General features: G+C 38.9%; 1 protein-coding gene across 2 annotated transcripts in view; it reads right to left on the reverse strand.

Annotated features, from left to right (window-relative positions):
• Positions 1 to 2,253: 2,253 nt before the first annotated feature.
• Positions 2,254 to 13,094, reverse strand: part of pik3r4 (phosphoinositide-3-kinase, regulatory subunit 4) — an 84,016-nt gene continuing 73,175 nt past the window's right edge. For both annotated transcript variants that reach the window (XM_048549648.1, XM_048549642.1), the window contains 2 exons: positions 8,138 to 8,258; positions 2,254 to 3,923 (listed from right to left, as the gene is read on the reverse strand). In XM_048549648.1, the coding sequence (XP_048405605.1) occupies positions 3,753 to 3,923; positions 8,138 to 8,258 (292 nt within the window). In that variant the 3' untranslated portion in view covers positions 2,254 to 3,752. The remainder of the gene's footprint in view (positions 3,924 to 8,137; positions 8,259 to 13,094) is intronic.

The raw sequence follows: 13,094 nt of genomic DNA on the forward strand, positions 1-13,094 counted from the left end.
GACAGAAATGTGGGCTGTGAGAAATGGAGGGGCATAGGGGTTTGTTCGAATGATGAGAGGAATGTTGTGTATAGGATACACGAATTACGTTGGAAACTAGGGTCTGAAGTTTCTCAGCTAATTAAGTCTGACAGTTAACAGATCCTACTGCATCTCCATGTCAACCATGATGCACTCTGCACCCTCTTCTTATGCTCTATAAATTGGTGTTCACTTTCAGTTTGGTTTCCAGCATTCTTAGTCTTGATGAGTGCAAGATCAAATGCCTCAAGTTCAATTCTCTTTTCAGCAGTGATTTTTCTCCATCAAGCAACTGCCTAGGAATTCTGCCATACTTAAAATTGATATAATATGACTAATTTAGTTAGTTAGCAACCCTTTTACTGTTACTAAATTAACTTGCATCTTTAAATGTGTTAACTTTATTCCATATAATTCTTCTAGAAACTTACCTGGCTGTCCAGTTATCTGATAATAATTCATTCAAGGAAAGAATTGGAGTGAATGTCTTATTTCATGAAAAAGGGTTAGACTGATTGGGCCCATAACCATTGGAGTGGCAGGTGATCTTAGTGTAACAGTTAAGATCTTGAGGGGACTAAATAGGGTTATATAAAGGAGGACATTTGCTCTTTTTGGGAGTTTAGAGCAAGGAGACACAGTTTAACAATAAACTTTCCCCTCCTTAAAAAGGTGGAGGTGAGGATAGATGTTTTTTTTTCTTCAGTGTCATTAGTCTGTGAAATTATCTTTCCCAGAAAGCAGTGGAAGCTTAACCTTGAATAAATTTAATGGCCATGTTAAATTTAGGATTTCTGTTTGCATCAAACAAATATTAATCACGGCCAGTGGAAACACCACATGCAGGAACGGGTAACCACAAGTGTGACTGCAGTTTTGATTGCTTCTCATTTTAAGTCTCATCCTCTCTAGCCCCTCCCTCCTACATTCTTCTACTGAAGATCAGTGGAAGTTTGATCAACTGCATGTTATCTTTCACAGACACTTTATAGCATTTCAGATGCACCAATGAATTCAATTTATAATTGCCACTCCAATTTTTGCGAGACAGCTGCTACTGACAATGGGAACTGATGACTGCAACCACAGGAAGTGCTATACCTGCCATACACCTCCCCTCTCAACTCCAATCAAGGTCCCAAACAATCATTCCAAATCCAACAGAGATTTGCCTGTACATCTGACCTGGTCTATTGCATCCATTGCTCCTGACGTGGTCTCTTCTATATTGAGCCTTGGCCAGTGACCGATTCATGGAGTGTCTGCACTCTGTATTCCAATCAACACCACCCTCTCGTTGCCAGCCATTTTAACTCCTCCTCCCACGCTGAAATGTCCATTCTGGACCTTCTTCACTGTCATAATGAGGCCACTTGTAAACTAGACAAACATATTCCACCTCAGGAGTACATAGCACATGGTCTCAACATAGAGTTCACCAGCTTCAAAATCTCCCCAACCCCCAGCCCTCCCTCATCCCCACCTCCCTGACTTGACAGAACCTGTCCATCTCCAATCTCACCTATCCAGCCCACCCTCCCATTGATCAATGTCTGCAACCCCCATCTGCATCCACCTATCACCATTCCACCTACCTTACCCCAGCCCCACACCCCTCCCTCTATTTATTTCTGAGCTCCCTTCCTTCTCCCCAGTCCCAATGAAGGGTCCCAACCTGAAACACAACTTTCCTGCTCCTCAGATGCTGTCTGCTCCTCTAACTCCACATTTTAACCAACGGTTACAGAAAAAGGATTGCGGTATAATTTATAATTGCCTAAGTTTATCTTTGTTTCCTTTATTGCTCCATCATCAGCCATTTTTATTGCGCACCATCATCCTTTCAGTCATCCAACCCAGTCTTCTGTTGTATTAACAAAAATACAAAATAAGAATTGGTATTTTTTTTCTACCACTTTTCTTGGGCTTGTTTTAGAAATTAACTTTTTACATTTCTGACAAAAGATCGAGAATCTTAAACATTAAGACTTTTTTCTTCATAGATGCTACCAGACCTGCAAAGATTTTTCAGGATTTTAGCTTTTCTTTAGAAAGACATAGAGGTTCAATTACAGAATCTTGAATTCTTGCTGAACTCTTAAAGAAAATACTGACATTAAGAGTTCAAATATAAATTAGTTAACTTCACATGGAATTTTACCTGATTAATCTATATAATAGCAGAGATATCAAATAGAATGTCCTCATAATTAAGCACACCAGACAAGAAGCAACTGGTAACACGAGTTTTAATTATTTAATCATATTTCCTTCACAAAGCGAAGAGCAAGTTTATGTCATGCCAACAAGTTGAATAAAATGCATTACATTGCATTTTATTCAGTTGAAGTTCCAAAAACTAAAGCTCAAATAATACTCGATTCTTACAGTACATAAATTTTCATATTTTTCCCAAATAAGTGAATAAGATAACATTTAAGCTGAAGCCCTTAAATTCAAGTCCAATAATTTAACAGGCTCACTTACTGTCCTCTACATGCACCTGCTACACCTCCACAGTTTCCAGCGCAGAGGGTTATATAACTGTAGATATTTCTCACTGAAGATCCTGTGCAACCCCACATCCATTTGAATTTGGCAGAAGTGCAAAAAATGTTCAAATCTTTCTCACGATTACTAAGCATAATGTAAATGTGATTACAGTGATTATTTGGCATGACGAAGCCAGTTATCTTGTCAGAGATAAACTAAGAACAGTTGCAGAAAGATTAAATACTTTAAAAGTGCACCAGTAAACTGCATCTTGGGGCAAGATCTTTTTTTAAAAAATTTCTTCAGATTCAGTTAAGCTTGTACAATGCACCAGCAAGTAATCACATGCTCAAGTATTCATTTAAAAGTTACCACTACAGGTCTTGCGCTTAATTTAAGTATCTGCATATTTCCATCGATGAGCTTCATCCTTCCCATTTGATACTCGAGCCAGGAGTGACATTAGGTTTTTTAGTCCTTTTCAGCATATTTGCTCAACGACCACAGTGACAAAGTCCATTTGTAAAAGGCTGACTCAGTTTCTCTCTAGCAGCTTTCTCCTCCCTCAAGTACTTATAAGTGTACTCTAGGGTCTCAAAACAGTGCTAGAAGCACCAAAGACATTTAATGATTCCAAGCATACTTGCTGTGAGGACATACTCCTGCATTATGTGGGAAAATGCAAGAATTCAAAGCAAGCATTCTACAGGTCAGAAAAAAAAAGAGAAAATGCATGGAGGGACTCTAAAATAACTATTTACTGTTGTAATCTACTCCAAGTTATATTCTCCTTTAAATTCCAAAGTCTTTTGGAGTGATTCAGGGAATTATTTTTGCTTGTAGAAATTTAATTACTTTGGAGACATTATTCAAATAACAAACTCTTGAATTACAAAAAGTTCACAGATCAAAAATGAATGAATTCAGAATGAAGAAAATACATCCCTCATTCATAATCTGCAATTACACCTCTCGTTTAGTACTGAAACAACAAAGACACTCTTGGGTTCCTATTGTGGGAGTTCATTTCTACAGTTGCAAGGTGAAGAGAACATAAGGTTTAATATCTGAAAAACATGAAGACATTGTTGACCACAAAAATAAAGTCCCATTCTTCATGATTTTTCCACAAACTTAAAACAAAATCAGGGTATAATGTTCCCTAACATGTAATCAAGTACTTCATTGTATAAAGAAGACAACACAGTGTACTTCACTTTGTTTTCAGAATCAAACTGTTACTTCCATACTTTGACTATCCCATCTCGTGAAGCAGTTACAATAAATCCCTGGGTCGTTTGGAAAGCAGCAAGATCAGTGATAATGTCATGATGCCCAACTGGGAGAGATTCTGGACCTCGTCGGGGTACGTCCTCTGAAGATCCAACTTTCTGCTTGTTGTGAATTTCCTTTCAAAACAAACAGGTTTTTCATTGAACTGATATTCTGAGAAACGTGAGGATTAGATTGTAATACGGAAACAGTACTTCTACAAAAGGATAGCTTCAGTCCATTCTTTTCCAACATTGTTTATGTTTTCAATAAGCTTTTGCACAAATACTCAATCACAAAAGATCACGATATAATAAAACAAACACAAACAAAGCTCACAGCTCCCAAATCAGTTCTAGTACTATTTATGTTTTGTCACTCGTCTCCATGTGATATTCTACTATTAAAACACTGTACACACATCTTTTAAAAGGGAATTATGCATAAATCTGTCAAAGTTTACAAGACTATCAAACAATTGAGTAGTTTCAATTTAGAATCACCTTATTTCTTGAAAGAAGAAATAACTTGGAGTGTTTCAGATCTTACAAAATCATACTCATTCACAATTAATAAGCATGGTACTAATTTGTCATAATAAGGCCCCGTAAACAGGAATAATAACGATTAACTGGTCAATCTATTTTAGTAAATTAAAATAAAGAACTGCAGATGCTGGAAATTCACAACAAATCAGAAATTGCTGGAGAAACTCAGCAGGTCTGGTATCATCTGTGGCGAGAAACTGTTAATTAAAACGTTTCAAGTACGGTGACTCTTCATTAGAATCTGCACAGGGTTGTTATTGGGCTCGAAACATTAACCCTGCTTTCTTCCCAGAGATGCTGCCAGACCTGAGTTTCTCCATCAATTTCTGTTTTTGTTTGTCATCAGTTTTGTTGTGGTTAATACAGGATTAAGTGTTATCTAGGATATCAAGAAAGCTCTCTGCTCATTTTCAAACGAAAGTCACAGGATCAAGACCTGAATAGACCGACTTAGAATGTGATTTAAAACTCTGATAGGACAACAGCTCCTTTGTACTGCACTGAAATCAGTGTGGATTACGAACGTATGATTCTCCCCATCAGGAAACCGCTAGCTTCTTGACTCAGTGCAAGATGTGGTGGAAATGTTAGATGTCTCAGAATCCAAAGGTAAAACATTGTTTAACTTTTTTTTTGAGGTGGCAGGGCACTTCATCAGAATCAAGCCATTTACAACTATTTCATCATAATTTTAATTACTTATTTTCTTCCCCCTCAGTGGACCAAGTTCTGTCCTCTGTTCAAAGCCCCTCCTTCCAAAACATCTTGTCAGAAAGGCACATTTCATCACCGTTCAACTCATCGTGTGCGCATCTCTACTCTCTGCTCCACAATTTTTATTTTAAACCAAATTAAACAGAATTTATCCAGTGGCTGATTCTGTGATCTCTAGATTTAGCTTCAAAACATTTTCTATCAACATTTGATCTCTTCTTGAATCAGAAAGACAGAAAATTATCAACTTTCCTTTCTTTGCATAAAGCTTTTTAAGCTTCATAATCAGAATACATAGAATATAACAGTAGGGAAATTAAGAAGAATTCATACAAGATACTGATTAGCTCTTAGCTGGAGTAGTGTGTAAAGTCCTGGGTATTATACCATCATTAGGATGTGAACCCATTAGAAAGACAGTTTTACAAGAAGGTTCCAGGGATATAATATTTTGGATATGAGGAAAGAAGAGGCAAGTCAAGACAGCTAAGTGGAGATTTAATAATTACTTCTAAAATCATGAGGATTCTGACAGAGTGATTAGAACATAGAACACAGAAGAGTATAACACAGCCCAAGATTCTGGATGTGAGTTTGCTCGCTGAGCTGGAAGGTTAGTTTCAGACGTTTCGTCACCATTCTAGGTAACATCATCATCGTCAGAGGCTCACTGATGATGTTACCTAGAATGGTGACGCAACGTCTGAAAACTAACCTTCCAGCTCAGCGAGCAAACTCACATCCAGAACCTCAACCTGAGCTACAAATCTTCTCAAAACTCGCTAACAGCCCAAGATGTTATGCCAACCTATTATCCAAAGATCAAACTACCCTGCATACCCTACATTATACTATCATCCATGGACCTATCCAAGAGTCACTTAAAAGTCTCTAAAGTATCTGACTCCACTTCAACTGCTGGCAGCGCATTCCACACGCCAACACACTCTGTGAAGAACCTACCTCTGACATCTCCTCTATACCTTCCTCCAATCACCTTAAAATTATGCCCCCTTGTAACAGTCATTTCCGCCCTGGGAAAAAGTGTCTGGCTATCCAGTCGATCTATGTCTCTCACCACCTTGCACATTTCTATCAAGTCACCTCTCATCCTTCTTCGCTCCAATGAAAAAAGCCCTAGCTCCCTCAACCTTTCCTCATAAGAACTGCCTTCTAGTCCAGGCAGCATCCTGGTAAGTCTCGTCTGCACCCTCTCTAAAGCTTCAAGATCCTTCCTATAATGAAGCAATCAGAACTGAACACAATATTCCAAGTGTCGTCTAACCAGGGTCTTATAGAGCTGCAGCATAACCTCACGGCTCTTAAACTCAATTCCCCTGCCAAATGAAGCCAACACACCATATGCTTAAGATAACAAGGTGTAGAGCTGGATGAACGCAACAGGCCAAGCAGCATCAGAGGAGCAGGAAAGCTTATGTTTCGGGCCTAGACCCTTCTTCAGAAATGAAGAACCACACTGTATCGAACTGTAACTACACGGTATGCCTTCTTTACAACCCTATCAACTTAGGTGGCAATTTTGAGAGATCAGTAGATGTGGAAAGATCCCTCTGTTCCTCCACACTGTCAAGAATCCTACCATTAATCCTGTATTCTGCATTCAAATTCAACCTTCCAAAATGAATCACTTCCCACTTTTTTAGGTTAAATTCCATCTGCCATTTCTTTGCCCAGCTCTATATCCTGACAACATCCCATTGCAACCTATAACAGCCCTCCATGCTGTCCACAACTCCACCGACCTTCATGTCATCGTCAAACTTACTAACCCACTCTTCCACTTCTCATCCAAGTCATTTATAAAGATCACAAACAGCACGTAAAAAGAACTTCACCCAAAAAGGTGGTGCATCTGTTGAACTCCCTGCCGAGTGAACCAGTTAAGGCTACCTCAAATATTTTTAAGGCAAAGACAAATAGATTTTTGAACAGTAAAGGAATTGAGGGTTATGGTGAACAGGCAGATAAGTGGAGCCGAGTCCATGGAAAGATCAACCATGAACTAATTGAATGCCAAAGCAGACTCAATGAGCCAGATGGCCTAATCCTGCTCCTATTTCTTATGTTCTTATAAATCTGGAACTAAAAAGCTGGTATCAATAAATGACTCTAAAACTGTTGATTGCCATAAAAATGTAATAGGCTCACTAGTGTATCCTAGAGAAAAATCTGTTATCTAACCCTATCTGGTCTATATGTTACTTCATCTTTGCATTTTAGATAGACTGTAGCTGCGCTCTGAAATGGGCTTGAAAATTTCAAGCTAGCGAGCAAAAAGTCATTTTGTCCAATTCTTTCACTATGCCTGCTGGTAATACTAATTCTGCTTTTTAACAATTTGCTGCTCTTCATTCAAAAGCTTCACATATTTTTCTACTCTCACTTTTTTTCTTCACTTCCCTGTTCCTTTCTTTTTTAAATACTGCTCACATGCAATAAAAGCTTTCAGTCCTTCATTAACTGATCGATTTCTGCTTCTTCACAACAGATTTGTGACCAGAGAGCATTTCCAACATCTGCCCTTTTTAAAAAGGGTTTGAGCCTTGGGCCGGCACAGTGGCTCAGTGGTTAGCACTGCAGCCTCACAGCACCGGGGACCCAGGTTCACCTCTAGACTCAGGTGACTGTCTGCGTGGAGTTTGCACGTTCTCCCTGTGTCTGCGTGGGTTTCCTCCGGGTGCTCCGGTTTCCTCCCACAATCCAAAGATGTGCGGGCTAGGTGGATCGGCCATGCTAAATTGCCCATAGTTTCCAGGGGTGTGTGGGTTATAGGGGAATGGGTCTAGGTGGGATGCTTCAAAGGGTGGTGTGGCTTTGTTGGGCTGAAGAGCCTGTTTCCACACTGTAGGGAATCTAATCTTGTTAAGTAATACGTATAGAGACCAAGCATTTCACTAAAAAGTTTTTTTCAGAACATTTAATAAAATTAGGATTCATTAGCGGGTGATTTACGATGTTATGAATTAGTTAACATTCTAGCTGAAGCTACTGTTTTTACATTGCCGTAGAAATCTATAAATCATCAATTAAAATTTTTGAAGGCAATGATAGTGTTCAGTGAAACCTACCTGCACAACCTCAGTTCCTTCAATTATCTTTCTATAATATGAGACAGATGGACAATGCAGAGCATCATTTGCACCTCCTGCTACAATGTATGATCGCTCTGGATATGCTAAATCCCAAAACCTGCAGGAAAGAGAAATGCAGTTAGTTCTAAAATATCTTTTCCAAACGATAGTTGTTATTGTTACGGTTGACTTAATGGCTGCAGAGAACTGTTATAAACTCAGTCTTTTAAGGCATCTTCAATAAAAGCAATTCATCAGACCAGCTAAATCAACAGAGCAGATTCTCCTGATGATTCAAGTGGGTGGACGAGGCAAGGTGGCAAAAAGTGCTGTGCATTTATGAAGCACCTTTCACAAATTCAGGACACCCAGTGGTGTAAGGCTAATACAAAGTCTTCTGTAGTTCAGAACCTGTTGTAAATGTAGGAACTTGACAACCAACCTTGTTCTGCAATGCAATAATGCCTAAGTCCTTTAGCAATACATTTGATACATTTTAGCAATGCTGTTGAGGAGATAAAAATTTACCAAGAAATTGTATAGAACTGCCCTGCACTTTGAAATAGTGCTTTATTTGATCTTTTTCATCTCGTCAAGAGGGAAGGCAACATTGGTTTAATGCCTCAACTGAAAAGTGCCACCACTGATAATGCAGCATTTTTGTAACATATTGAGGGATCATCTTGGAATTTGTGCACAAATTAGACTTCAATCTACATCCTTCTGACTCACAGCCAAGAATCTGGAATGAGTTAACTAACCGACAAGGTAGCACTGAGGGCACTACAATTCTTTTGAGTGAGAATAATCTGCCAGGAATCTCACTAATGGTTGCTCGCCAGTCACTCTTTGCGTAATACACTTGCATGGCCTATGGGTCCGCAAGGGGCATGATCTGATCAGCCTAAGTTTTTATTGTTCTTGTACTCTTCTGGGGAGACCCAAAGGGGTGTAAAATGGTGACACTGATGTCAGTGGGAAGAGAATCATATACTGTGTAGAACAAGTTTCTGATTAGCAATTGCCCAAGACCAATTTCCCCCTCCCAACTCATCTACTTATATACTTTTGCTTATTTATTGGTAGAACATAACAAATGCCTATGCAAACACACTGAGGATTGAAGACAACAACTTCAAGAATCAAAAGGGTCAAAATTGAGAGAAAAGATTTTTTAAAAATGGCTAAGATTGGAAAACCTATTACTAAAATACTCAACAGGGAAAACTGCTTAATCATTGTAGCCCTGGCAAATAGTTCTATCCATAATCTGCTAACTACCATTTTGAATGGTACATGAGCAACAGGTCTAGATGTCATTCTGATTTTTACATTTAGTTATAAAGAATAAATTTAACATTTTAGCTTATAAGCAGTTGTTAGCATGGAAACATTGAAAATAGATGCAGGAGTAGGCCATTTGGCCGCTCAAGTCTGCACCACCATTCAAAACAATCATGGCTGATCATGAAACTCAGCATCTCATTCCTTCCCTTTCCCCATACTGCGCGATCCCTTTAGCTGCAAGAACTACAACAGCTCCCTCTTCAACATATGTAATGAACTGTCCCCAACAGCTTCTTGTGAGAGAGGACTCCACAGGTTCATAACTGAGTCAAGAAACTCTTCCTCATCTCAGTCCCAAATGGCTTTCACCTTATTCTTAGACTGCGACCCCTTGTTCTGGGCTTCCTCAATATTACCAACATCCTTCCTGCATCTATCTAGTCTGTCCAGTCCCATCAGGATTTTATACTTTTCTAAGAGAACCCCCCTCATTCTTCTAAATTCCAGCAAATACAAGCACAGTTGATCCAATCTTTGTTCATATGTCAGTCTAGCCATCCCAGGAATCAGTCTGGTGAACCTTCACAGAACTGCCTCAACAGCAAGAATGTCCTTTCTCTGGCCAGGAGACCAAAACTGCACACAACACTCAAGCTGTGGCCTTACTTAGTCCATGTATAACTGCAGCAAGACATCCTTACTCCAATACTCAAATTGTCTATGAAGGACAGTGTGCCATTAGCTTTCCTCACTGCCTGCTGCACCTACATGCCAACCTTCAGCAACTGTTCTACCATGACACCCAGGTTTCAGTGCACCTCACCTATTCCTAAACTGTCAACAATCACATAACAATTTCTCTTCCTGTTTTTGTGACCAAAGTGGATAACCTCACATTTATCCACATTATATTGCATTTGCTAAGTATACGCCCACTCAGCCAGCCAGTTTGTCCAAGTCAACCTGCAGCCTCTAAGCATCTTCTTCACAGTGCACATTGCCACCCAGTTAGCATCATCTGCAAATCTGGAGATATGGCGTTCAATTCCTTCATCGAAATTGTTAACATATATTATGAACAGCTGAGATCCCAGCACTGAATCCTGTGGCACCCCCCACGTCACTGCCGGTCAATCTGAAAAGGGCCCATTTATTCCTCCTCTCTGCTTCCTGTCTGCCAACAAGTTTTCTATCCATGTTAATACATTACCTCCCATACCAGTTTATCCTAGTCAATGTATGCCTCATCCCAAAGTCAGCTTAAAGTTCAGGATCCTAGATTCAGATTTAATTGAGTCACTCTCCAACTTAAATGAAGAATTCTACCATATTGTGTCACTCATCCCCAAAAGAATCTCACACCACAATGTTGCCAATTAATCTTCTCTCGTTAAACAATAACTAGTCTAAGATGGCTTGCTCTCGAGTAGGTTCCCTGACAAACTGGTCAAGGAAACCATCCCTCATACACTGTGCAAAATCTTCCAACACATTGCTAAGTTTGGTTAGTTCAATCAATATGTAGACTGAAGTTACCCATAAATCATAAAAAGACAAATTTGACAAATCTTCAGGAATACTTTTAATGCAGCATCAGAACAGCAAAGACAACACACAAGAATGCAAGAATCAGAAAATTGGCTGCATGCAGAACAGTTAATTGTAAAACAGCAACACAGCACACTTTATCCATTTCCAGTGCTATTAACCACAATTTGTTTTCAAAACAACAGTGAGGTAATGATATCTACTGACATTTATATGCTAATGGTAAAAGCACCTTCAGGTGAAGTTGGTTTTGGTATTCAGAAATCACCAACAGATTCATCTCCAATACTTATACAGAAGTTTGAAGTAATAATTATCTTCTAAAAATTGTCCGGTTTTTCTACTTAACGTAAATTAGGAAAGAAATAAATTTACGAACAAAAAATTTATATAAATAACCCAATCTACAATATGGAAGAACAGGGCATTTGTTTGGACTGCAGCACACAGGGTCATCTAGACAGTGAGACTGTCCAGAACAATCACATCTGCAGAGAATTTTTAGAAATGTTTCTGACTCAGTCAGCATATGTTGAGGGACTCTTATACATAACAGTCAGCATTATCTGGACAGTTTTGCTATAGATTTTAATCAAAAGTTGTGCAGATACTGAAGAGGGTTGCTGCAAATGATAACTGAACTCCTCTGAACCTGTACATTAAGTTAAAAGGTAAGGATATACAGAAGGTGATACCATTCCATAAATGAGGAGACGATCCATACGCTTTTGGAAGTATTTTCCTTTTGTGCAATGTCCCTTTAAGGCCAAAGTGGCTGGGAGTGCTCTGAAGGAGCATTAATTAGTTACTACATAATGACATATTTGGGTTCTAAGAAATACCCATGGCAACCCTTGGTCAAATGGGTATGAAACCTAAAAAGCAGCAGAAAGCTACCTGTAGTGGGTTGGTTAGCCTGTACTTTCCATTTGGCAGTTCAGAATTATGCCAGGGTGAAAAAAAAAGACAAGGTTGCCTCTGAATGGAAATTTTCTGTTGTGTCTTTAGAATAGATCCTGGGTATTGAAGCAGAATTCCAAGAACAGAGCAGAGACTATTTACTGTATTTGTTATATGTTGGAAGGCAAGCAGAATAAAGGATTGTGGATAGGAAAAAAATTCACTTCTGTTCCATTGTTTCTAGAGCCCACCATGCATTTACAATATGCATAAAAAAGGATTCATTTGGCAGTGTCTGTGACCAGGGATTTCAAGTAGAATGCAACTTCTATTGAAAGTGACTCAAGGTCCAAATTGATTGGATAGGAAATGAGAAATCCTAAAAATTGGTGACAGTTTTAGAAAGAATGAAATTCACATGGTCCCATACTTGTGTATGAAGTAATGCAAGACCTTGTAACAAATTCAGGTATGTCTTCCCTGCATCTGAAATTTACCTTTTCATTTGACACATCCTTTACTTATTAAATAATGTTCGTTATATTTATTTTAGTTGCTTGTTACAGTTGGATGTTTAATTTTCTCATTGGTTTTCTTTCTTTTAGCTTTGTGGGATTTGTTTCATTTTAATGTAACTGCTATATATAGGGCTTGTAACAACAGAAACCATGCTTGTTACTAATAAGGAGAAGGAATGGAAACTATTAGAAGGGCAGCCAATATACAGACCATGGAATTATGGACACAGACCTGTACAAAAAATGATGACAAGAAAGGAAGCATAAAGTGGTAGTTGCAGACAATTTAAAATTAGGGGGAAACAGATAGCATACTTCATAAGCAAGACAGAGTTCCACAAGGTACGCTTCCTGTCTGGTTGCAGGAGTAAGGAACATCTTTTAAATGTTTCTGGCATGAAAGAGTGGGATGTAAAAGAACTGAGGGGGTTGCATTACTGATTAGGGAGAATATCAAAACTGTACTGAGGGGGGAGACCTTGGAGGGTTCATTCAGTGAGGTCATGTAGACAGAAGTCAGAATAGGAAGGGCACAGTCACTTTGATGGGATTGTATTACAGGTGATTGAAGAACAGATGTGGACAGATTTTGGAAAATGCGAAAACAAAAGGGTCGTTGTACTGGCTGATTATAACTTCCCTCATATTGACTGAAACTCACTTAGTGCAAGGGTGTTAGGGTTGTCCAGAACAGTTGTTTG

Source organism: Stegostoma tigrinum, chromosome 2, assembly GCF_030684315.1.
Source record: "Stegostoma tigrinum isolate sSteTig4 chromosome 2, sSteTig4.hap1, whole genome shotgun sequence".
Classification (NCBI taxonomy): Eukaryota; Metazoa; Chordata; class Chondrichthyes; order Orectolobiformes; family Stegostomatidae; genus Stegostoma; species Stegostoma tigrinum.